Source organism: Micropterus salmoides, unplaced genomic scaffold (genome assembly GCF_014851395.1).
Source record: "Micropterus salmoides isolate LMB-PRFRI ecotype aquatic unplaced genomic scaffold, ASM1485139v1 Ms_hic_scaffold_7, whole genome shotgun sequence".
Lineage (NCBI taxonomy): Eukaryota > Metazoa > Chordata > Actinopteri > Centrarchiformes > Centrarchidae > Micropterus > Micropterus salmoides.
Window position 1 is genome coordinate 11,377,531 of NW_024044459.1, and position 26,304 is coordinate 11,403,834.

The 26,304-nt window shown below is 40.0% G+C and overlaps 1 protein-coding gene across 1 annotated transcript in view; it reads left to right on the plus strand.

The window, feature by feature from the left end:
* The window catches only part of dapk1 (death-associated protein kinase 1), a 98,631-nt gene that overhangs the window by 33,409 nt on the left and 38,918 nt on the right, over nucleotides 1-26,304 (plus strand). Inside the window, 8 exon segments of the mRNA XM_038702844.1 lie at nucleotides 3,537-3,758; nucleotides 9,310-9,448; nucleotides 14,621-14,750; nucleotides 16,621-16,669; nucleotides 16,863-16,889; nucleotides 20,867-21,019; nucleotides 25,318-25,363; nucleotides 25,546-25,635. Of these exon segments, the coding sequence (XP_038558772.1) occupies nucleotides 3,537-3,758; nucleotides 9,310-9,448; nucleotides 14,621-14,750; nucleotides 16,621-16,669; nucleotides 16,863-16,889; nucleotides 20,867-21,019; nucleotides 25,318-25,363; nucleotides 25,546-25,635 (856 nt within the window).

Sequence of the window (26,304 nt, forward strand, 5' to 3'; positions counted from 1 at the left end):
GCTTTGTCACCACTCCTGTTTATGATATTCCTGGACAGGATATCGAGGCGTACTCATGGTGAGGAGGGGTTGGGGTTCGGTGGGCTTGGGAGCTTGTCACTTCTTTTTGTTGTTGATGTGGTCCTGATGGCATCATCAGTCCGTGACCTTTAGCTCTCACTGGATCGGTTCGCAGCAGAGTGCGAAGCGGTTGGGATAAGGATTAGCACCTCTAAATCTGTGGCCATGGTTCTCAGCAGGAAACCGGTGGAGTGCCAACTCCAGGTAGGGAATGAGTCCTTACCCCAAGTGAAGTGGATATTCGAGGTACACCCGCCCTTCCCCAATCCACCATGAGCGACTCCAGAGAAGAATAGGGTCCATCCCCTATCAAGGAGTACGGTTCCAGAACCGAGACTGTGCGTGCAGGTTAGCCCCACCAGATCTAACTGGTAGCACTCCATCTCCCGCACAAGTTCCTTCTCCTTCTCCTACAGAGAGGTGACGTTCCACGTCCCCAGAGCCAGCCTCTGCTGCCCGGGTCTGGTCTGTCGATGCCCCTGACCCTCACCGCCACCCATGTGGCAGCGCACCCGGTGGATCTTCCTATGGTCCAAAGGATGGAGAGGGGGGTGTCACGTTGCTTTTTCGGGCTGTGCCCAGCTGGGCTCCGTGGCAAGCCCGGCCACCAGGTGCTCGCCGGCGAGCCCTCCCTCTGGGCCTGGCTCCAGATGGGGGCCCCAGGCTTCCTCTGAGCAGGGTCTCTCCTCCTCTTCCTCGGTTTTTCATCAGGGGTCTTCATCATCAGGGCATTTTTATTTTTATGCCAATTGACTCACAGATGAATCAGTTGTCCCTGGTATGAGCAGCAACATTTCACAATTGCCTGAAAGTGTTCGTGTGGAAGCAGAAGTTTTCACATCCAGCATGTTTAGATTTAAATGTTTTATGTGGACACTGCCTCAGACACCACTAATCGGCCCAGGGGACAGTTCTGGCAGTGTTGTACTGTGGATCCTGCTTTTACTCATCAAATATTGGAGACACATTGTAGCAAGGATTAGAGTGGGAACATATAGCTAAATTACTGCTTCCTGACAACTGTGCACTGTAGTCTTGGCAGATGACAGTGCTCTCTCTTTATTGTGGTCATTTTTCTTTTTGCCAAGGCGGAGCACACTTTGCCAGAAAGCTTCCTCCCTGCTGTAAAATTGCGTGAAAATCTGTGGGGGAAAAAGTGTCTCGTTTTCTCTCCCTCGTCTTTCTTTCTCCACCCTACTCCCTTGTTCTCTCCCTCCCTCTGTGGGCGTTTGGTACACTAAGTGCTTCATGATTGCCAGGGCCGTGAGGAGGCACAATCGGCAGAGGCTTCAACAGCCCTCAGCCAAGTGTCCTTGCTTCCCCAAGTGGTTTTTCTGGCAGTGTTTTGGTTGAGTGACACGTTATCCAGTCCAGATAGTGGCGTTCAACAACAATTCTGCATGGCAACATGATGGAGGAATTTCCATAACAACTCCTGTGTTGTTCATACATAGAGTAATATGTCACGCAGGCTCACCACATTTGGAATGCCTAGACAGTAAAAGTGCTTATGTGTATTTCAGCCGTCTGCTGCAGCCTGTTAACACTGAGGTATAGAAGGAAACACCTGGGAAGGTGAGAGAATTGATATGTGTGCACAGGAATGATTAAATGTTTCTCATTTGGATCCACACCGTTCTGGTGAAAATTAGACACAACCTATATTTGTCTATCCTAGAGGGGAACATTTTGTCATACTGCTGCTTCATGTGGAGTCGACACGTCAGAAAATGAAGGAAAAACCCCAAGATATTCATATTTAAAGAGCTAGAACAAGTGAATCTGTGGTATTTTTCGTTTAAACAATGACTTAAAATGATTCCTTGAATATCAAAAACTTTGTCTCATTCATTTCTTAGCTGACAAGAAAACATGCTTTTTTTTGAGTTGATTGAGTTATTTACTCACTCCAGAGAGTTTCATTCTAAAACATAAATTTAACCCCTTTTACTTCCTCAGATGAAATGTTTAACTGTGTACATTGTATCCAGCTTTAGATCTTACTGTACAAAATACTAATATTCTACAACTGACACCATTTAAACAACTTAATTGTAGGCAATAACGCATCTTACATAAGCAGTAACGACCTCCTAAGACAAGTGAATATTTGAGTGTGTGGATTACTACGCTTGGATGTGTGTCCGCTGTGTTGATGTTGTGCAGAGCTATGATTCTTATCAGTGTGTTGCTGACAGCGGGAGCTCTGCTGACTTTTGTCAAACTGATGATGAGGGTGAAGGAAGTTGGGGGATATTGTACTTCATAAGGATGCACGAATCCTTCTTTTAATTTTATTTTTTTTAGACACCAATTTGTGGCTCAAAAGAGGACAAAAGGTTTTAGATATAACCCCACGTGGATTATCATTTTTATGTATGTAACAGAAGAACATACAGTTTTGATTGATATTAGAGTAAGTCTCCGAAACACCTAATGTTGCCCTGATGTAGATCTGAATACTAGCCTCTTTATTCATTGCATTCATCACAATTTCTGTTTCCAGACAGTGTCAGCCATGATGCATCAGCTAGTTATTAATTAAAGCTATTTCTGATAAACAGTGTTAATGCCTTATAATCCCACCCACTCTGTTTGGGTCAGTTGTTTGTGTTTACCAGTTTGAAACTGATACAGTCACCGCTAAAAGTTAGTTTTTTAATTGGTGAACTCTATTGGGCGGCTGTGGCTCAGGAGATAGAGCGGGTTGCCTGTTAATCTGAAGATCGGCGGTTCAATGCCTGGCTCCTCCAGGCTGCATGTCGATGTGTCTTTGTGCAAGATACTGGTGGCTATTCCACCGGTGTGTGAATGTGAATGTTTGAGCACATAGGCTCAGTGGTATGAATGTGTGTGAATGCGATGTAGTGTAAAAGCAATTTGAGTGGTTACAAAGAATAGAAAGGCGCTATACAAATACAGAGCATTTACGTTTACTCTGAGAGAATCTTTGAACCCAAGTGTTGTAGCAGCTGACTGATTAATTCACTCCGATCTATTTGTTACACACATATTGTTCAATTCCACACACACACACACATATGCACACTGACCCCCTTCCTCAAAGGTTAGGGTTTCAATTTTGGATTTATTCACGGACTTTAAAAAGATTTATTAAAAGCCTATTTCTTTTCATGTATTATCATAATAGACTGTATATTAACTTATTGGGAGAAAATCTGTAGTTCTATGTAAAGTCAATGAGCACCCTCGTAAAGCCAAAATGCCACGATCCTTGAAGCCTCTGCAAAGATTCGACTGTGACATTGGCAGTCGAATCAGGCTCCTTCTCTCTGTCGAAAGGTTGCAAAAAAAGTCTACCAGCACCTCTGCGGTTTGAATTAAACAAATTAGAATATAATGTGTTAATTGAGTAATCTTCAGAGGCGCATGTTAGGAGATTATTCTCATTTCAGTATTAATGTTTCATGGCTAGATGGACCTTTGAAAATCTCTTCTTCTCCTCCCCTTGCTAGTGGCCAGTTTGCTGTGGTCAGAAGATGTCGGCACAGGAGTACAGGCGTGGAGTATGCCGCCAAATTCATCAAGAAGCGACGCAGCAAGTCGAGTCGCAGAGGGGTGACTAGGGAGGATATCGAGCGAGAGGTGAGCATCCTGAAGGAGATCCAGCACCCCAACATCATCATGCTCCACGAAGTCTTTGAAAACAAGGCAGAGGTCATCCTGATCCTGGAGCTGTGAGTGTCTTCTTTTTTTATTCTTCTGTACTCATCATAACTGGGCAAATTGAGATTTTTGTTTTTAAATCCAGAAGTAGGAGTTATTATAATATTACAACACATCAACAGCATATAAGTTTTTAGATTCAAACCTTCACAAAATGGTAGTATAAGGTTCCTAAAACATAATAGGGGACTTGCATAAAAGATACTGAAAAACACACCAATTATTCACAAAATAAGGCATGTTGCCATCGTTCTGCTTGATACAACACATACCTTTTTACAAAATATTTTTTCGAACATACATTGGGGAGAACAAGTATTTGATACAGGAAACGTATAATCTCTGTAATTGCAAACAAAGGTTTCTGTACCAAGTATTAAGTTCTGCTTTTCTGATGTATCAAATACTTATGTCATGCAAATTAATTATTTAAAAATCATACAATGTGATTTTTCTGGATTTTTGTTTTAGATTCTGTCTCTCACAGTTGAAGTATACCTATGATAAAAATTACAGACCTCTACATGCTTTGTAAGTAGGAAAACCTGCAAAATCAAATCAAATACTTGTTCTCCCCACAGTATAGTGAGCCATATAAATTAATTTAGGGAGAACCCAGGATTTTGATCATAGCCTTGTGGTGTTTGTAGCATCTGATATGTGTTAAAATCCTTGCTGACCCTACAGTCTCTAGTGTGTTGTCTGTGGAGCCCCTCACTCTGCTGTCCTCTGAGCCATCATGAGAAGGGTTCCTTCATTTTACCTGAAACACCTTGTTTTCTCTAAGGTTTCAAAACTATGTTTGACCTAAAAATATGTCATTTGAAATTACTTATATTAAAGATAATTGCTCTATTAGACAACAGTTAAGTTGAATTTAATAAAATAACCCTAGCTTAGAGTAATTTAGCTGACCCCATAAGTGTTTTCTGACATTCTAGCTTTAGGTATTTCTCACATGTCCTTGTCATGCAGACAACAATAGACTGATTAGTTCAACAATATGAACACTATTTCAGTGAATATCAGAGAAACTACTTTTACACTTCAAATTCCAAATTAAATATGCATTTCAGTGTTACAGTATTACACTTCCATAAAGTTAAGGCACTCGCAAGAGCCAGATTTTAAAAGGGATGGTCACAAACGAAGCTGCAGAAGCCGAACAATCTTGACTATTAGTCTGTATGGGTGAAGCTCCAAAAACGCTCAATCATCTAAATTTTCAACTTTCATCAGACCCTTCCTTCCTTTTTGTTAAAAAGTGTAGAGAGCCTTGATAACCAGACAAGAGCTTTGTAAAGCTCCCTTCAGAGCCTAAAAAGAATAGTCGTACTTCTTATAATAAGTAAACTGAACTTCATGTGTACAATCGGTGGACTTTTTTTAAAAAGCGTATATTAAAACTAAATAGTTTTTGCCCACTTTTTCAAAACTAAAATAATTGTCAGGTGTTGATTATAAGTTCTCATAGGTACCACTACTCAGGGTAGATTGATTATAAACTGTGGCTGTATCTGTAACCTGTTTTTGACTGCTGCTTAGAAAAAAGTGACCTATTCTAAGCAGAATACAGTCCTCCTCAATTACTGGTTCTGACTTACAGCCAGCAGTAATGAGTGTAACTTTGGGAGCTACAGTAGCCAGACAACATTTCTGGCTACTGATCACATACAATAGAATTACAAGGAAGAAATAGCCAGCAAAAAATCCACCCTGACCTGCAGTATAGCGCGTGCATAAATAATAAGTCCATGGCTCATTTCCAGCTCAGCTAACTGGTAGAGCTGGTCACTATTACTATACATAATATCTCGAGGCTTGATTTAATGTTTGTTAAAATGAACGACATTCAATAAACACCATTAGCTTTGCACCAACCAGTACAAAAATGATCTCTATCATTCTTACACCACTGTAAAAATATTTTAGACAACACAGAATTTAAATAATTAGGTTGTAGTAGCACTGCACCATCCTCCAAAGAGTGACCTCATCAAGGCAAGCTATCAGTAATCAAAGCTGGAAGCACATGATGTTGTTTTCTTCCTCGTAAACATTGTTTCCTCATTCCCAAAACACAAAATAAGTGTTCTTGTTACAGGAGCCATCAACTTGTGTTGATGCATCTGATTAGATTATTGCCCCCACTCTTAACTTTAAAGGATGTTTCACACACAGTAAGAACAGGAACAACTGGTCCTATTGCCTTATAATATCCCCTGCAATCAGTTATCTGAATATATTTGTGGATGAAAATATGCTGTTCAGTTGCACAGTGACGCTTGAGTTTATATTTACAATGCCCAGTCAAAATAATTTTACTCCCCCATAGTTTAGTCCACTTCCAACTGAAGGCTCATTATCTTTTGAAAACTGAGCTCACAAGATTTGGACGGCTCCTGCAAGGAAACTAAAATGTTCCAGTGTGTCAACAACCAAATGTGTCTGTCCAGTAGCAGGTTGGCTGTGCAATAATACGCACTACTTGCACCTCAATGCTATCGTCTCATTTTTGAAAATAAGAAAATATGAATACTATGTCGTTGTGGAGCGGTGTGGCATCAGATTCCTTGTGAGCATGTTGATAAACCTGCGAAACAGCCTAAAACAAAAAGATTAGCCTTGAAGCTGGGGTAGGTAACGTTAGAGAAACTATCAACAGACAGCTAGATTTTGAAAGTAGACAGTCTGGTAGGCTGTGCTTATCACAGTCATGCGACAGCCTCAGATACCGGATTTATTTTCGGAATGTAAAGAGAATTTCAACAAATAACAGAAAATGCTTCTGAAATAAATTGCCTACTCCTGCTTTATCAGAGTTGCTTAAGTGCAGACAGTTTTCAGTGTGTGGTGATGCCACTGCTGAAACTGTATCATTCAACCCTTAAGGGAGGATCCATCGATTAACTTTTCTTTTGAGTTAATCAAATCAGTTTTTCTTTGTGGCTGAGACAATTACTTCTGAGGTGCCTTTTAATACAATGCATTATAACCAGTAGCTCCAATGGGACACTTTCTGTTCTATTTCATAAGTTATTTGATTACTTGTGACATCCTGTCAATGGTTCATATTGTTATATCTTAGAAATCATAAGAGGTTTTATAGATTGTAGAAGTCAATGATGCTCGCAGCAGCTGGGAAATTCTAGGTGTGGTGGTCTTTGTTATTATTGGTGTTTTTGTGGCGGTCAGACTTAAACATCTCACTTGGGAGGGTTTTCAGTGATGTATCTCACCTGATCTGCCTGGACCCTAAAGCGTGTACAAGACTGGCCCATTATCTCTCGCTCTCTTCCAGCTGGCATCCATCCTGTACATTGTTTTGCTGAGTTTGTCTCCATCTAACACCTCCACAGCACATATAGTGTCTCTCACACATTCAAGCTTTGCTCTCACTGAGGATATTGCTCACTTCCACACTGCATTGTTTAATTGTGTCAAGTTAAATTTAAATAATTTTTTTTCACACTCCCTGAGCTGTTTTGTGACAAGGGAAATTGGATCTAGAGCTGACTGTTCAGAAGGAAGCTTCAGTGTTTAAAAAGATGTAACTGTAATCTAATATCATGACCTCTGTTCTGCAGTCTGTGGGAGTATGGCAGTTTATTTTCTTTACCAGTCTGTCATGGTGATTTAGCCCATGGACTCTGGGTCGCTGACACCCATTTGATAGGATCATTTGATTTGCTCCTGAGGAACTTACATGACGAGATGTAGTCATTGTTGTGTCAGTCGGGCTGCTTTTGTGTGGGCCGGTTGCTATGGGGTACAGCAGTTTATCCTTCCTGGATTTGATTGTCTGTCTGTACAGCTATGTAAAGTTGTCACAGTAGCTATACTGGGCAATAGATTGAGCACTCTATCCATTGACATGTGATGGAGTTGCTTATTTTCATAGACCTAATGATTAAAACTCAATATAGGAAATTACTTAAAATCAGGGTTTTATGAATTAAGGATATGTCTTGTTTAGGGAATGATCCTATTCAAGTGAAATTGGCAGGCAGGCAATGACTCAGTGTTAATGCCAAGCTTGTGCCATTAATGCTCCTTAGCTGCTGACAGTTCACACTAAAGAGGACAATGTTGAGATATTCATTAACTTGTTTTTTTTGACTCTAGTAATGGACCTGACTGAGAGTTGTGACAGGGTCTGAAACTAAACGTACAATGTGCTGAATGTTGGGAATGCTTTGTCTTTAGTGCTTCATTTAATAAAGGTCATCTTACGGAGGAGATGGTAGAAGTTAGCCTGTTTTTATGTGTCTTTAAAAAGTGAATAATTTCAGTTTACTTGCCCTTCAGGGTCTTAATCAACAGTGGTACAACAATGTTCCTGGTTCTACACACATTACAGTTAGCATTCAAAGCTGGTAGGGTGACATAAGCACTGGGCAGGTAAAACAACAAGTTACATGCAGATGATAAAAATATTTTGCTCCACGTTGTGCCCCTTATCCTCCACATCCTCTCCTTCTCCTGCTGCACTCTGGGTAAATACAACTGTGACAGCAACTGTTCTTGACCAACCAGTACGAAAAGAAGCAGAGGTGACATGTTCGGGCAGAAACCTGCTTTCCTATGTGTGAATACGTTTACACCCTGTTAAACACTGAAGCAGATGGTGGAATAAACATCCGTGATATAGAGGGGGTGATGGGTGGGAGAAGGGGGTGGAGGTCCCAGCTGTGCAGCTGGTCTGGTGTTTCCTCCCGGAAGGGGTGGGAGGGGTGCGAATGGGTGTGTGTGTGCGCGCATGAGTGCATGTTTCTATTCCTGCAGAAAAAATTGAGAAAGCATTGATTGGTGTACAGTAATGGGAAAGTAATTTGTTTTCCCCAAATATTTTAAGGTACATTTTATATATCTATATCGATAATAAAATAATAAACATCACCCACTCCTTTTGTATAGCTCTTTTTAATACAAGAAACACAGATCAAAGTACTTTACAGTAAAGAAATTGCATCCACCGAGTGCTTCACATGAAAATAGACAAAGAGTGAACATAAAAACTGGGATAGAATGCCAAAATTAATGGAAAATACTCAATAATAAAATAGAATATATAACATGAATAAATCACTTTTGCCCAAAACTAGCCAGAAATTAGTCCGGGTCAGTATTGTCCATTAAACGTCATAGATCAGAATAGTATTTAGTCTCAGTATTTCACTATTTCTGTGCCGTAATTCTGTTCACTTTCGTTGAGTTGATTGGCATTTGATTAATTAATAAATGTTTTTCATTATTTAGTGAATGATCACATTTGAACTCATGTATTGCTTTCTCTCCATAAACCTTCCATAAAAGTTATGTTTCTTCTTTTTAAGATAATAGTGTAAAAACTCAACTCTTTGTTGTTTTTAATGGAGTGTTTTCATTATTTAAACAGTGCTGGATAAAACAGACTCAGAATGTGTAAATTGGTCGCGCTCTAATGCACCAGGATGATTAGATTACATCAGCTCAGCTCTGTTAAGCAGGGATTTGTAGCTGGCTCTGATTTGAGAGATCTCGCATTTTTAATTCTCTCCCTCTTTCTCTCTCCTCGTCCAGCGTGGCCGGCGGTGAGCTCTTTGACTTTCTGGCAGAGAAGGAGTCGCTGAGTGAGGAGGAAGCCACTCAGTTCCTCAAGCAGATCTTGGATGGAGTCTTCTACCTGCACTCCAAACAAATTGCTCACTTTGACCTTAAGGTACTTCATCATCCGTCAGTCAAGTATTCCAAGCAAGAGCACTGCAAGTTTTTCAGATATTTGGTTAGCTTGTATTGTTCACACTGATATTTACTATAAACCTAAGCTGTGGCCTATTTCTATACTGCATACTAATGCTAAGCAGGTTTTAAATATGATTTACATTCAGAAATTACAGAACGAAGAATTAGAGCTGATAGGAGTCGTTGAGTAATAGATTAGTCAACTGAGAGAAAATTAAATCAGAACTTCTGTCTCTATCTCTGTATTTCTGTCTCTTTTTGACTGATGTTGAAAACAAGGAAATTGAAAATGCCACCTTGGGCTCTATATTGATTGAGTCAAACTATATTGACCATTTTGTATCGACAATAAGATCAATAAAGAAAACAATCAGCAGATTAATCAATAATGATCAAATGGGCTTGTGCTTGTGCCGACTTTTCCGGTCAGTCTGCTGTTAGAGACGCTATTGCAATGCACAACAGGCCTTTTGACTTGTCACAGTAGAAAAAGCATAGGTGTTATTAATAACATGAACAATGGCTGTGTCAGTGATTCTGCATGCACAAAACCAAGAGCCTGAAACTGAAGCTACTAACTGGAATTCAGCCATCATTCATTTTATGTTCGACTCCTGTGCTTTTCCTATTGTAACATGTCAAAATGTCTGCTTAGAAAGAGCCCTTTGGAAATTTTAAAAGCTACTCAAAGTTGTGAAACATAAAAAGAAACTGTGAATGCTGAAGATCCCAGAAAACAAAAATGGTTTTGCTTTCTCTTTGTAAAGTTGAATTGACAGTGGCATCCCAAGGTGGCAGTTTGATTTAAATATGTTGCCTCACTTTCTGTACAATACAGAAAAGTACTATACGCTGCCTTCTTGTATAATAACTGATAAAACTATATATTGAAATGAGTATATAATAGTATTTAGTATGGAGCAATGGACACCAAACTGTTTGTTGTTCGTAGATCCTTTGTTTCAGATTGTGAGATTTTACATGAAATCACTTTGGACACAGAAATGATGACATTAACTTGGTAAAGGTCATGTTATGTTAAGTTGAATATTTTCTTTGAAAAGAGTCGTCACATGCATGGCCAAAATCCCCCTCATGTTATCAGAGGTCACAGTAAAGTGTTGCTTGTTATTCAGCCTCCCTGAAGTACATGAAGTACATGCATTTTCCTAAATGCCAGCTCATTGGAGAATTGCATTTGCAGCGTTATGTGAATATGTGCCTCTTTTTGGACCTCACCTTTTATATCAGTTTCTCTTTGTATCTCTGTTTTTGTACCCAATGCATCTGTGGCTAATTACCATGACTAATCTGTTTTGGCTTATTTTTGGATTCTCTCCTTGTTATCATGGAGTATGTGTAATTTAAAACACCTGGGGGAAAAAGAGTAAAGGACAGAGTGTGCTCACAGCACAACAACACAGACACACTATTTAAGTATACGTGAGGCTCTTGAACATTTTATTACCTCTTTGTTATGGTGTATATTTGGGATAGTTCTTTTCTTAAATGTCAATCAATATCATTGATCAGTTGTCCGCTTACGGCTGCACATATGGCGTCTTCAGAATAAACAGTCCAGACTAACTCCTCCACTTACAGAACAATCTTCACAAATTGTACATCAGAGTTCAGGACATTCAGCCTCCAGGTCTGCAGAAAAGAATAACCTCTGTGGCCAGTTAGCCACTTCTGATCAATGCTAGAGCTTTTACCAACCACCGCAGCCTCCACTTTGGATATTAGCCACCGTTATTCACTGTCTAGCAGTGGCTTAGATTAGGACTTAATTTGTTTTAGTTGAATGACTGCAGTACAGCAGTATTCCACTTCAAAGGGAGAAAGTTCAGTGTCTTTATTTGCCATGTTCGCCCATATTCTGATAAAATTTTGCCTTTTTTGTTCTTGTGTTTGACAATTTAAAAGTTTAATTTTAGTTTAAGGCCATGTGCATTGCTTTTTATCTGCATATTGTGCAGCTATAATAATACCATGGCTGCAGTAGTAGATATTCATGGGCAGAAATAAAAGCAGACCAAATCTTCTCTCTGACCTCCTTAAACCACCATTAGACTGTTTCAAATGTGACTGCCTGACTGAACAAGGCAGTTTTCAGAAAATTAGTTTCTATTTAGAGTAAAATCAATTCTACAGAGACAGTGAGATTGCCAATCAATGTACTTATCATGCTCAAGAGCTTAATGTTGGCTAAGGCAGAATAATGATGTCCTGCTCGTCACCAGTCTTATATGCAATTTCGTATCTGAACTGAAGGATCACAATGATCTAAAGTCAGTTCTTATTCTATTGGAAAACGCTTGAAAAGACCCAGTTTGTACAAATCCCCCAACTTTTGTATCTTTGTGTACTAATACTCTGATTAATGCTCTAATCCTTGTCGAGAAGAGATCTGAACAGAAACATGTTTTTGCTGATTGAGCTTTTAGCACAAGTGGCCATACTGCTTCACAGAACTTCCCACTTTTCTCATGATTTAAGCAGTAGTGGAGGAAGTATTCAAATCCTTTACTTATACCACACTGTAAAAATATACCAGATGTTTTATATATATATATATATATATATATTTTATGTCATTAGATGATTATTACCCATGCATGAACGTAAAAGCAGGATTTTACTGTTTTAGTTGTTTGAGGTGGAGATCATTTTGAACTATTTTGTATCAGACTGCGACTAATTTATTTTCAGTATGGATTTGTCTGCTTTGATTATTTTCATGATTAATCTATTGTAATAATATTTCACTCTGAATTGTAGCGGAGTAGAATGTGACATAAAAAAGTAAAACACAAGTACCTCTAATTACAATACTAACACTACAGTACTTGAGTAAATGTACACTGCTCAAAAAAAATAAAGGTAACACTAAAATAACGCATCCTAGATCTGAATGAATGAAATAATCTCATTAAATACTCCTTTCTTTACATAGTTGAATGTGCTGACAACAAAATCACACAAAAATTATCAATGGAAATCAAATTTATCAACCCATGGAGGTCTGGATTTAGAGTCACTCAAAATCAAAGTGAAAAGCCACACTACAGGCCGATCCAACTTCGATGTAATGTCCTTTAAAACAATCAAAATGAGGCTCAGTAGTGTGTGTGGCCTCCACGTGTCTGTATGACCTCCCTACAACGCCTGGGCATGCTCCTGATGAGGTGGCGGATGGTCTCCTGAGGGATCTCCTCCCAGACCTGGACTAAAGCATCCACGGATGGAGCGAGACATGATGTCCCAGATGTGCTCAATTGGATTCAGGTCTGGGGAACAGGCAGGCCAGTCCATAGCATCAATACCTTCCTCTTGCAGGAACTGCTGACACACTCCAGCCACATGAGGTCTAGCATTGTGTTGCATTAGGAGGAACCCAGGGCCAACCGCACCAGCATATGGTCTCACAAGGGGTCTGAGGATCTCATCTCGGTACCTAACGGCAGTCAGGCTACCTCTGGCGAGCACATGGAGGGCTGTGCCCCCCAAAGAAATGCCACCCCACACCATTACTGACTCACCGCCAAACCGGTCATGCTGGAGGATGTTGCAGGCAGCAGAACGTTCTCCACGGCGTCTCCAGACTCTGTCACGTCTGTCACATGTGCTCAGTGTGAACCTGCTTTCATCTGTGAAGAGCACAGGGCACCAGTGGCGAATTTGCAAATCTTGGTGTTTTCTGGCAAACGTCCTGCACAGTGTTGGGCTGTAAGCACAACCCCCACCTGTGGACGTCGGGCCTCATACCACCCTCATGGAGGATATTTCTGACCGTTTGAGCAGACACATGCACATTTGTGGCCTGCTGGAGGTCATTTTGCAGGGCTCTGGCAGTGCTCCTCCTGCTCCTCCTTGCACAAAGGCGGTGGTAGCGGTCCTGCTGCTGGGTTGTTGCCCTCCTACGGCCTCCTCCACGTCTCCTGATGTACTGACTTGTCTCCTGGTAACGCCTACCACTAGAGTGAAAGCACCGCCAGCATTCAAAAGTGACCAAAACATCAGCCAGGAAGCATAGGAACTGAGAAGTGGTCCTGCAGAACCACTCCTTTATTGGGGGTGTCTTGCTAATTGCCTATAATTTCCACCTGTTGTCTATTCCATTTGCAACAGCATGTGAAATTGATTGTCAATCAGTGTTGCTTCCTAAGTGGACAGTTTGATTTCACAGGAGTGTGATTGACTTGGAGTTACAGTGCAAGTGTTCCCTTTATTTTTTTGAGCAGTGTACTTAGGCCCCATCCACACTACTCCGTTTTAGTTTACAAACGGAGAATCATAACGAATACGATCTCCGTTTCCAAACTTCTCCCTTTTAGGTCTTCTTTTTTTCTTCGTTGTAGTCTGGACGGGAGGTGCAAATGTAGCAAAAGGTCTCCGTTTTAATTCGAAAACGCAGTAGTGTGTCAGAGTTACATTCCACCACTGGATTTAAGGTATTCAAATTATGCAGATGGAGAAACTAAAACAGTTTGTGACCCAAGTTTGATATTATTCTCCTTCATTCCAACATTAACATAAGCGCACCAGTGTTTATAGAGCAGAGAACGAAACCAACGAGCTGAGTTGGAGATTGATTGTATTTTCTCAGCGCCTCCTGTTGCCACTGCTGCCCACAGCCAATCTGTTCTTGTTCCTTCCCAGACTAAATCCTCGGCTCTTAGTCAAGCTGAAAGGATGAGGTTTGGAGGGAAGATGGCTTCGTCTAAAAGAGGCATTGTGTCCTTAGGAATGTCCGGCTTCTGTTGTTTGGCTTTGCTTAAAGCGCATCTTTGCCTTTCTCCCACTTCCTCGAGAGGTTTTTAACTCATGTTTTGCATGAGATTTCCATGGCTGATGAGCCTCCTTCCTGCCCGCCTATTCCTGGTTTTGTGTCTGACTCTGCTGCTCGCTCTCTAGTTTACTCTTAGTTTGTGTCCTACACTGATCATTTAGGGGACTAATTTTCAACATTCATTCTTTAATTTCTCTGTGAGCATCGTACCAGTTCCTCACTGATATCATGACACACAGTTGGCTGCACGCTAGAGCTAACAGCTTAAAAAAAATTCCCAAATTGTCACACCACCTCTATCTGCCTCTGTCTGTCCTCTCACCTTTGAAACTGTCCCTCTTTTTTCTTTCTTTCTAGCCGGAGAACATCATGCTGCTGAACCGCTCAGTGCCTCACCCGCGCATCAAGCTCATTGACTTTGGCCTGGCCCACAAGATAGATTTTGGCAATGATTTTAAAAACATTTTTGGAACTCCAGAATTTGTAGGTCAGTATCTGTGTGTGTGTGTGTGTGTGTGTGTGTGTGTGTGTGTGTGTGTGTGTGTTGTTGAAGAATCATGTTCTTGATCTGCATCTAGTTTTATGTTTCATTGAACATATTCTGTCGTGATGAGTTTGTGCAGATAAAGTCTCTATGTTTCTACTATAGATACACATGCACACACACGCACACTTACTGCACCACCCTGTTTTCCTGGCGTTATCCCAGGGGTTGCGTATTGTGAGAGCAGGTGCCAATTGTGCCATGGGGACTAAGTGAGAGAGACCTGATAATAGACTGGAGATTACCAGAGCTGCTCCTTCTTGCCAACTCAAACACACACACACACTTAGACACATCAGTGGCTGTATCCCATCTCCCCTCACCTTTTTGCCCGGGGCAGCCGCCAACACTCCCAATCTCCCCCTGCCCAGTGCCAGTACCCACTACCAGCACCATCCAGGCCAGAGCCTGATTCCAGTTCAGCGGGTGGCAGCAGTTAAATGGTGTAAATAAAGATCAAGTGGCAGAAAGCCAAAATTATGAGTCGGTTAGGTGATGCTGGAAGACAGGCTTAGGCACTCTGAAATTGATTGAAAAAATGTAAATGATTAGGGAAAGTACATTATAAGTTCATGGCAAAAATGAATTATCAGTCTTTTGCATTTGCCTTTCCAGCATGGGGGTTAGTAGTTGTACTCCATGAGGCAAAGGGACTGTGTGAGGTGAAGAGGACAGGTGCACACCGTTAGGCAAAGGGAAGTCACTTATTGTAGTTTGGCCTGCTGATTTGGCCTGTTTACCAACACAGCAGTAACTGCGACACTTAGGTCATGAAGGCAATCAAGGTGACTTCAATCCTTTTGCTCCCAATTGATGTAATTTGCGTCAAAATCACGCTCCATCTGAGTCATAACATGTGTGCGACAAATTTTTAGATTCAGTGTGATGTACACTTCCAAATCATTATCTCTGACATTCATTAAAAATAAAACATTCACTCTTCATTACTCTAGAACTTACCTGAGTATCGTCACGTTTTTAAGCTTTCTTCAGTGTTAAAGTAAGGGGGACACTGCAAACAGGAAAGGCTAATAGCTAATTCAGCAAACTTTTTATTGGTGTCAGTTTTCCAAAATGTTTATATCCCCCAAATCCCCTTAGTTATGGGAACTTTAGTTTCAACACTTAAAGCATGATTGTCTCTTAAATAGAAGTAAGACATAGAAATATGATAGGAGCAACAAAATCCATTAATATTAACTAAATGTCAGCGGGGGTGCAATTGCCTCCTGTCTCCCATAGAAGTCCATCTATCCATCCATCGTCAGCCGCTTATCCTACATGTGACAATCCCAGCTTACATTGGGCAAAAGGCGGGGTACACCCTGAACAGGTTGCCAGTCCATCGCAGGGCCACACATAGACAAACAACCACGCACACCTAAGGACAATTTTGGAGACACCAATCAACCTAGCCTGCATGTCTTTGGATGGTGGGAGGAAACCAGTGCACCCGTAGAGAACCCACTTCTTGCTGTGAGGAGACAGTGCTAACCACTGCACCTGTTTTGTCTAAATTTGATCAGAAATGAATGTACTGATTCACTTTGAGTTACTCACACATCTGAGGACATGTGACAAGAGCAAAGAAATAATCACAGTTCTGGCAGGTGTGATTTAAAAAAAACCTGTGAAATGTGATAACACGCTCAAACAAAACATTGGAGGAAAAAAACAAGTCGCTAAATTAGTTAGGGAAAAGAAATCAGAGAAATGTAAAGGTAAAGTTAGTGTATGTGTGCGTGTGTGTGTGAGTCCTGTGCATGTTGACCTAATTAGTAGTAATATTCCATTTTGTGCATTTGCGTTGCAGCTCCAGAAGTTGTCAACTATGAACCTTTGGGCCTGGAGGCAGACATGTGGTGAGTACATAAAAACTCAGTCTGCTCTACAATGACCATTACGTATATAAGCTTTTTGCATTTGTTCTAATTTAAGAAGAGCATCTGCTGTTAAGTAAATATATGTTTTGCATGATGCACTGCTGTCAAAATGCACAAGAGATTTATTGTGTGACGTGAAAAATATCTCCTCTTTCTCCCTGCCTCTGCTCAGGAGCGTCGGTGTGATAACCTACATCCTGTAAGTATCAGAAAAGCCGTCAGAGATGACGGATAATTGTGTGAAATGTGAAACATGCACAAATCAAAAACCCGCCGGGTTATTACAACAGCGCCCTTCACCTCTATGTTCTTAAAAGCCCAGGGCGCCGTCACTTGCTAAACATGACAGTCAATCAGAATGTTTGTTGAGACGTGAAGAGGTTACTGGCTGACCTCTCTGTTGTTGAACTCACTGAAGTGTACGCTGTTTGTCATGAATAAAGTAGCAGCCTGCAGCATGGACCACCGAGCATTAAAACTGCATTTTGAGTGTGATGCTGTTCCAGAAGTTGCGTGAACATTATTTCTCTGATATTTGCTTCTTATTAAATATCCAATGCGTGAGTCTTTATGGATCGCATCAGAGAGGCTTCTTTCTGATTATGGCTACATCAAACTGTGAAACCTGCAGTTACTGTTAGTTTTACTCTCTTTTCATATTGTTGTATTCATTAACTTGGTTTTTTGTAGTTTACTTCATTTAAAGGCCATGTTGAACAATAATATGTTGTTTTGGAGTCAGTGGTGGAAAGTAAAGTACAATTTATTCAAGTACTGTACAACTTTGAGATACTTGTACTTTCCATTTTATGCTACTTTATACTTCTTCACTACATTTTGGACTTTCTCTACTGCATTTTAATGAATAGCTGTAGTTACTATTTACTTTGCAGATTCAGATTATTAAAAATATAATCAACAAATAAATTTTGATGTATAATTACAAAATAAACTAAACCCAACAGGAGGTGTTCAAACTCTCTTATCTAGTTCTCTATCAAGCTTTTCACATTTAAATTAGTATGAACACAGTCGAAGAACAACGCTGTCAAACTCCTTTCGGAAGCTGAAACATTTCCTCTCAATGCTTTATAAAATCATAAAGCGTTTGAGCTGTAAATGGCTTTTTTAAAATCTGGATTATGCCTGTTTTTAATCTATTTTTTAATATTCAAAATAAACACTCCCAAATCCCAGATTTCTTTAAAAAAATCCAATATAAATATAGCTGCAAGCGGCAATGATTGGGATCCAAGCAAGTCACTCATAGACCTCATAGACCAATCATTTCCAATTTTTTTTGCTCAGCAAAGCATGGACCGAGCATCTGAACAGACGCTTTAAGTTTGGTTACAATAGCTTAAGCCAATTTTGATTTACGGGCATTCATGTAAAATTGAACGTAAAGATACAAAGTAAAAATTTATGGGAAAAAAAACAGATTGACGTATAAAAATTCTTGATCAGCAACGTATATGATAATAAGTTTTGGAGAACAGTGCTAAAAAGTCACGAGGTCTATGAGTGCCTTTTTCCCCTCAGTAGTGGGTGGAATTGGCAATCCCCCCTGCCAATTTTGGTGAGTTTTCGTGCAGTAGTTTTTGCTGCACAAACTGTTTTAGCGGAAAGGAGGAAAGAATAATGAGTAAAACAATAGGGCTCCAGCAGCTTTGGTGCTTGGATCCCTAATGAACTATAAATAGCTTTAGGCAGCCAGATACCAGTCTAGCTAACTGACTCTGGACTTGAACAAGGTCTGGTAAGACTTCTTTGATCTTGTCGGCATGTTGTGCAGGTACTGAAGGGGATCTGACCTCAGAACAGAAGCCCTGATTCGATATTCCCCCTTTGAATCTGTGTGTGTGTGTGTGTGTGTGTGTGTGTGTGTGTGTGTGTGTATGTATGTATGTATGTATATATATATATATATATATATATATATATATATATATATATATAAAATACAACTCACTTTAATGACCACACTACTTTAGAGGCTGTTATACTAAAGTCTCACTTTGATAACTTTTTTGCATATAACTCTGTTAAACAATTGATCTTTAAAACAACCATGTTCTACAGCCAAGGACTTTCATTGAACTAGCGAGTGTTCTTGAAGCAGTGCAGATATGTCAGCACAGTTTAATTCAGCAGCGAGAGAAAGGTTCATACCCTCGACGACCCACAGATCAACTGCTGTTGGCTCTTGATGGTGCTGTCCTCCTCCTCTTTATTCCCAGCTACAAGGTTTCCAGAGCTCCCACACACCTTTATCCTTCAGAGAGACACCTACACGAAGCCAAACACAGAGCGTTAGCGCAAATTAGGTGCATTTTCTCGCACAAACATGCTGAGCGCTCCTGCCAAAACACAGAGGTAAATGCCACTACAAATCTTATTTATTTATTACATAATAAGTAGCTGCATACATTACACGCTTAATTTTAGAGGAGTAATATGTAGGTGCTGTTAAAATTATGCATCATTTTGTCTCTAGTACACATGCACACATAGCCGACATACAGTACGCACACGATCTTTGTTCATGCTGTCCACCCACACAGTTGTCACAGCTCTGCCTGGCAAGTTAGAAAATAGATTGTTCACTGCCTATTTTCACAGCCGAGCAACAGTGAGGTGCACTTACTGCTCATCTCCTTTTGGAAAAAAAAAACAATGTGAGGGGGGAAAAAATGGTATATGGGAGTAATTCAGTAAGCGAATTGGTATGATTTTGGCGAGCATCTCCAAACCCTTATTGGGAGTATTCTGCATGAGTGCTGACCCGATTGCCACAGTGTAATGAAAGCTGCACAAAAAGATACTACAGTTTTCCATTTTTATGAGAGTTTGAAAGACTTGTTAACCTGACATAATGTGGGTAAATGTGGTGAATCAGCGAGTGGTGCTGCAACTTTGTGCTCTGCCGGAGCCCTAATTTGGGTTTTAGGTAGGTAAATATGGGTATAGTTCAGCATAAAAATTGAGCATACTGCATCTTGAAGTCTCATTTGGGAAGCAAACTGAGGATAATATGTTGCCACAGAAGCCTGATTTAAATTTAATTGTTTTCCCGCCTGGCTTAATGAAGAACTGCCTTGATTACTTGTTTGTTTTGAGCAGCTGCACCTTATGCAGTCGATAATTTCATACATTTCAACCGACATGAGGTTGACGTTCTCTATGTCTGTCCCAGTTGGCAAGTTAATTAGTGGCTGGTGCTGAAGAGCTGGAGAGGTGTCGGTTGAGAAGGGGAAGGTCTGTCACAGACTGGTGTTTGGTTTAACTGCCTGAGCTCTAAGAGCCTTGAGACCTCATCCAACATGCATGACCGTTCAGCCCTTGTGCGTGCATGCGCTGTGTCTTGGTTTGACCATTAAGACATGCTTTTGTCCCGTGCTGGTGCGCACCAATATCTCCTTACTACATCTGCTTATTTTTATGTGCGCGTTCAATTGAAAGGTGTGAAAGTGCGTTAAAATTCCTGTACTCCACACAAACCCCTCGCATTTCCATGGAACTGAGAGCTGTCCAGCTGGTTTTCCTCTGATAGTGTTTGAGTAACACACCAAATAATTATTATTTATTTATTTATTTATTTATAGAGCGCTTTCAATCAAAGTGCATTACAAAAAGAATGCAAATACAAACAGTACAATAAAAATTTTAATTGAAACACTAAAAAGTAAATGCCACTATACAAAGACATCAAGGATAAACGAACATTTAGGACTCATACGCAGAAGTGAACAAGTAGGTCTTAAGCATATGCAATACTTCAGATTGATAGCAAGGCTTGACTAATGAGTCACCGTTAGTTGCTACGCTGCTTTGTAATCATATTCCCACGTCAACGAGGAGTAACGTCTAAGTTTTGGTTTTGAGGGCCAAAGCTAATCAGCAGCGTGTGAGTTAGTGTTTGAACTGAAAGCCAATTTCTTCCCTTTTGCTTTGATTACAAGACCCAGCGGGCGGGGCAAGTTAAACCAGAGAGCATTGCTGTAGACTGGAGGTTCTAAAAGCTGTTGAGTTGATGAAAGCAATACATGTAGAGCTTTACATGCAATCAATCAATCAATGTAAAATTATCTTGGGACTGGATTGTCTTCATTATACCTTTGCTAAACAGCAGTCAGTGTGTACACCTCTAACATTGTTGTTTTCCCCATCTTGCAGTCTGAGTGGTGCATCTCCTTTCCTGGGTGACAACAAGCAGGAGACTCTGGCCAACGTGTCGGCCGTGGACTACACGTTTGACGAGGAGTTCTTCAGTAACACCAGCGCCCTGGCCAAAGAGTTCATAGCAAGACTCCTTGTCAAAGATCCCAAGTATGTATGACACCTCTGTGATATTTGAGACAGGAATTGAAAAACATCTGCTTCAGGCGGTGACTTTGAGGGTATCAAGTAGATGCTCTCTAATGTATAGTTACAGCACTGCGTGAGCTGGATGGGAAAAAATTTAGACAGTTTCCAAAAAGAGTGAAGTAGGGATTGTTATTTTCATACAATTTGTTATTGTGTAGGTTCTTTTTATGAATCGATAAGTCTAAATAAAAATTGTGTAGCCTTTTTATGTGCACTTCGATGCTCTCATTTGTGCTGTATTACATCTCTACATGTGCCACGCACCGACGAAAGACAGATTTCCATTATTGCCTGCATTACATGGGCTATAAAGTTTTGAACGTTTTTAAAATGTGACAAAATAGTGAAATGTGCTCATCGCAATTTCCCGCAGTCCAAGCTGAAGTCTTCAATTCACTTGTTTTGTCCAACCAATAGTTCAGAGAATCTCTCACATTTCTGGTTGATGTCTGCACATTTGGTTCTGTTGCAAAAACCCAATTTATTAAGTAAGAAACAAAGACCTTCATCAGATCTCTGCTAATGCCTCTGACATTGTGTTTTGTATTTTGCATCCAGCAGTTGTATTGTTGTAGTGTGCTTAAATGATGAATCAAAAGGAATTCATTTTCTGCCAGTCAAATAAAAGATTAATCAGCTAATCTTTGCAGCACAAGAGTGAACCTATCAGTCAATTCAACTCACAGGAAAATGCTTTGAGACTCAGATAAATGTTCAACTTTCTTTCTAAAATTCCATAAATCCATTTTGGCAAATCACTCTTTGAAGTTCATCTTTCTGAGTACATCTGGAACAAGAGTGTCAACTTGGGACTTCAAATTACTAAGACAACAGCTGTTTGCCAATTGGATTGGATTTTTTAAAACTCTAAAAAGATGACAATAAAATGTTATATAGGCGCACAGCAGATATTCCAAATAAAACTCCCCTGTCACTAGAGACAATTGGGTACCTTAAACTGTGAACTTCTCTCTTTCATTACCGAGCTTTTACTACGCTCTCACTTCTGTTTCTTCAGAACAATGGAGCGAGAGCGAGGGGGTTAACTGGTGTGAATAATTATGGGTGTGGAGATAACTTCATTTAGAGGATCAAGTAAGAACAGAGACCGTAAAGGGCGGGCTGCTTTAAACAGTGGGCGAAAGAGGACAGTGACTTTACAAACTTCAACTAATGGGGCTTTTAGAAATCCCCGACCGAGTGCATCAAAATAGAACGGCTTTTAATTGATCTACATTGTGAGCGGATATGGATCCACTCTGTAGACAGGATGATGAATGAAGATTCCCTAAAAGAAGACACGCATTACTGTTTAATAATCACCATGACACCAGATGGCACCAGCAAAGCTGCTGTTCACTGTGATTATACCAGTGAATTTGTTAACTTTGTTTTTACTTTGCGTCATGTATGTGTGAGCACAGTTGGAAACCGGGATGTGGTAGTGAACAGACGTGGACTGGAGGAAGTGGTGGGCGTACTGGACCACACCAGTTTCCCTAATGGGTTTTATTGGCTTATGTTGAAACAAAACAATGTCTTGTTGTTTTCATTGTTAGTTTATAGTCTTTGTGATAAGGGAAGTGGCGTCTGTGCTTCTTAGTTCCCTAAACGACTGGCTTGACTTTTATTTAATGTCAGATGGTAATCGACTATACTGTAGATTATTGACATTCAGAGCGTTAGGCTGTTAATCAAATATAATCCCTGTGTGAATGGAGTGCTGACTTTATGTTTTGAAACCATCCTGTCCGTTAAGATGTACGTATCCGGGGAAATAGTAAACAAATTGATTTGTCTCAATACCTTTTATTTGAGGTGGCGTTTAAGAGAAGTATGAAGTGTTTCAAAAAGGAAATGAGATGTTTTACGTCAACAAAGGTCAACATAAAAAAGATTAGGTCATCACATTATTTTTTTTTGTTGTATGAATTTTCTAAATTAAATTTAAACCCTAATTGTGTTTGAGGGGAGGTTGTTATTTACACAGTGGCAACGATGGCCAGTTTAAGCAATGGATCCATGAGTTTGATGGCTTATTAAACATCAAAACACTGGGACACATGTTGAACTCGATTTCACTTTGTTAGAAACTAGAGGAAAAAACAACTTCTTTACTCTTAAGGTGTAGGAGAGTTTATGGTGATTCGATGACTGTAGACTGTACATTTTTTCACAGCTTGATGGGAGTGGCATTTTGTTATGTCCATCTGCACACAGCTGTGTCAGTGTAATCCCTCGTTCAACTTGTCCACTGCTCTCATGGACTGCTGACAGTAATCACTGTTTCTGACTATGACCAGGAGGACAGTTGCATATATCAATTACAGGTGCATCTCAAAAAAACTGAAGATCGTGGAAAAGTTTGTTGTGATCACCAGAACCAGACTGAGAGAGTAAAGACTCAAGAAACCTTTGAAGGTGTTTTGAGTAGCTGTTCTCGGTTCGACATTTCTATATTAGAAATTCTTTTTTCTAAAATTGTACTACATTTTGAGATACTGGAGTTTTGATTTCCGTGAGCTGTAAGCCGTAATCATCAAGATTAAATCAAAAAAAGGCTTAAAATATTTCATGTGTAATGAATCTAGAATAAATGAAAGTTTGAAGTCCTTTTTGAATTAAAAGACGGAAGAAAATAAACTTTTCCATGATATTCAAATCTTTTGAGACACATGTAAATCTTTTTGTAGATTTAATTGACATTTAAAAAAAAAAAAAAAAAAACACATCTGCTGTCCCTTATAACCTGGTGCTCTCTAAAAGAAATAATTTGAAAGTGAAAGAAATATCATCTGCGTGTGGGATTAAAGATATCCAATTTAAGTTGCACTTAGTAATTGTGTGTCAAGACACCTTAAAGAAGGCAACTGTGGGGATACTAGTCGATGTCAAGGTCAAGGTGTCTTTATTAGTACCCGAGGGTAAAATTTTGTGCAGACAGGAGACTTTCGGCAATCCATACATAAAAACATCAAAACAAACAATAAGCATAGAACATTATAAAATATCCAAAGCCTAAAACTTCTAAAAGGAACATGGCAGTGTGCCTCTATACCACCACCCCTAACCCCCACCCTCCTTACCCGCCCGCCCCCCTGGCTAAAACACATAAGGTGCTATACATAACAAAGAGTGTCATCTACTGCTATTTTTATTCATTAATTCTATGGCAGCGGGAACAAAAGTATTCCTGTATCGTTTGGTTCTACACCTAGTGGCAGCAAACCGACATCCAGAGGGGAGGAGCTGAAACTCAGCATGTAAAGGGTGGGAACAGTCTCCAATAATGAAACTCGCCTTATGCTGTAACTGATTGGAATAAAGACCTACAAGGTTGAGTTGAGATTCACCTATGATCTTACTAGCCCACCTAAGAATTTGGTTCAAAGAATTTTTGTTCTTCAAAGACAAATTTCCAAACCAAGATACAAGGGAGAACGACAAGACCGATTCAACAAAAGCATGGTAGAAAAGGATCATCATAGATTTATCAATATGAAATCTGGACAACTTTCTGAGGCAAAACAGACGCTGGTGACCGTTTTTACATACAGACTCACAATTTTTTTCGAAAGTCAATTTAGAGTCTATGACAGTCCCAAGATATTTGTAGCTTTCTACACAATCCACCGCCTGGTCTTTGATGACCGTAGAGTAATAATTAGAAGCACTGTTTCTAAAATCTATGATCATGTCTTTTGTTTTTTCTATATTTAACTCCAAATAGGATTTGTCACACCAGGAGACAAACTCTTCAATAATAGGACCGTGACCCGATTCACCATCATTTAACTCACAATAACTGTGTCATCAGCATATTTCAGTATCGTTCTGTTTGTATACATGCTTTGGCACATGTTAGTGTACAAAATATAAAATAAGGGTGAAAGAACACAGCCCTGTGGTGAGCCAGTCGATGTACACAGTAAATTTGACAAAATGCCATTTACTCTCACCCTCTGTGTTTAATAGCCTGTTTAATAACCTGCTAACCCATCTTTATTAATGGATTTATTGTTAACCACCCATGAGTGCCTGGAATTTGAATCTTCTGTGCAACACGCCACCTGTAGATGACTTTTACTCTTTAAGATTCAAAATAATTAACATTAATAATTGACTATTAAAATGCTGTGTCACATCAGAAAGCAGAGAATGAGATGATGAACTAGCAACTCCTGGAACTGCCAAATATCTAAAGACACTCAACAAATATTTTTCTGCTCCCTTAATTTGTGTACATTTTCTATTTACAGAAAGAGAATGACTATTCAGGACAGCCTCCAGCACCCCTGGATCAAGGTTGGACTCTTTTCGCTGCATGATGGCATCCCTGTTAAATTTAAGTTATAAAATTCACATTTGCATCAGTTAACGTTTAAAAAATGTATTTAGTTGAATGTTTCCAAGCCTCAACCAGATATTATACCAAAAATATTCAGAAGATTTGGTTATCAATACAGTTGTTGTGTTTGTGAAAACAGCCAAAAGACACTCAACAAGCACTGAGCCGAAAGGAGTCGGCTGTCAACATGGAGAAGTTCAAGAAGTTTGCAGCTCGAAGAAAATGGAAAGTAAGTGTCTCTAACTTTAACACACCCACACTTGAGCTTCAGGAAAGACAATTACTGCATGTTACAACAAAACCTGCCTAGTAACTCATCACTCATTCCCAAAACATTGCACTTTGACAGCTTCTTGCCAAAAAAAACCTCCTCAAATGTTGAACTTTTATGTAACCACAATTGCTGCAGTCTCGCCATAACCATCAGATTTACTGCCGGTGCTGCTTTAATGGTCGTCCCCTTGTCTGTTCTGGTTTGTCACGGCTTACCCAGCACTGCTCCCAGTCTGCAAGAAATGATGGGATTGTTTATTCGTGGTGGTTTGGCCGTGCTGTCACGCCATGTCTCTGTCTTCAGCTCGAGGTGCAACTAAGAATCTGGCACACTGGCAGCTTCTGGCAGTAACCTTGATTTGACTTAGACCCCCCCCCCCATGTATAACTGACCCCAAAACATGACAAAGCACAGACATGAGTATTGTTTGTTAAAGAGAGATTTAAGGTGACTGTCGGCCTTATGAAATATCTCAATATAGTATAAATTAAGTAAGTAAATAAAATCCTTGTGTAATAAAATCTGTAAAGCCCTGGACATACCTGCTTTTGCTTTCATATCCTGCGTTCCTTTGGAGCATAGGTTGTGCACATCTCCAGAAATTAACGCTATGCGTCCGCGAGA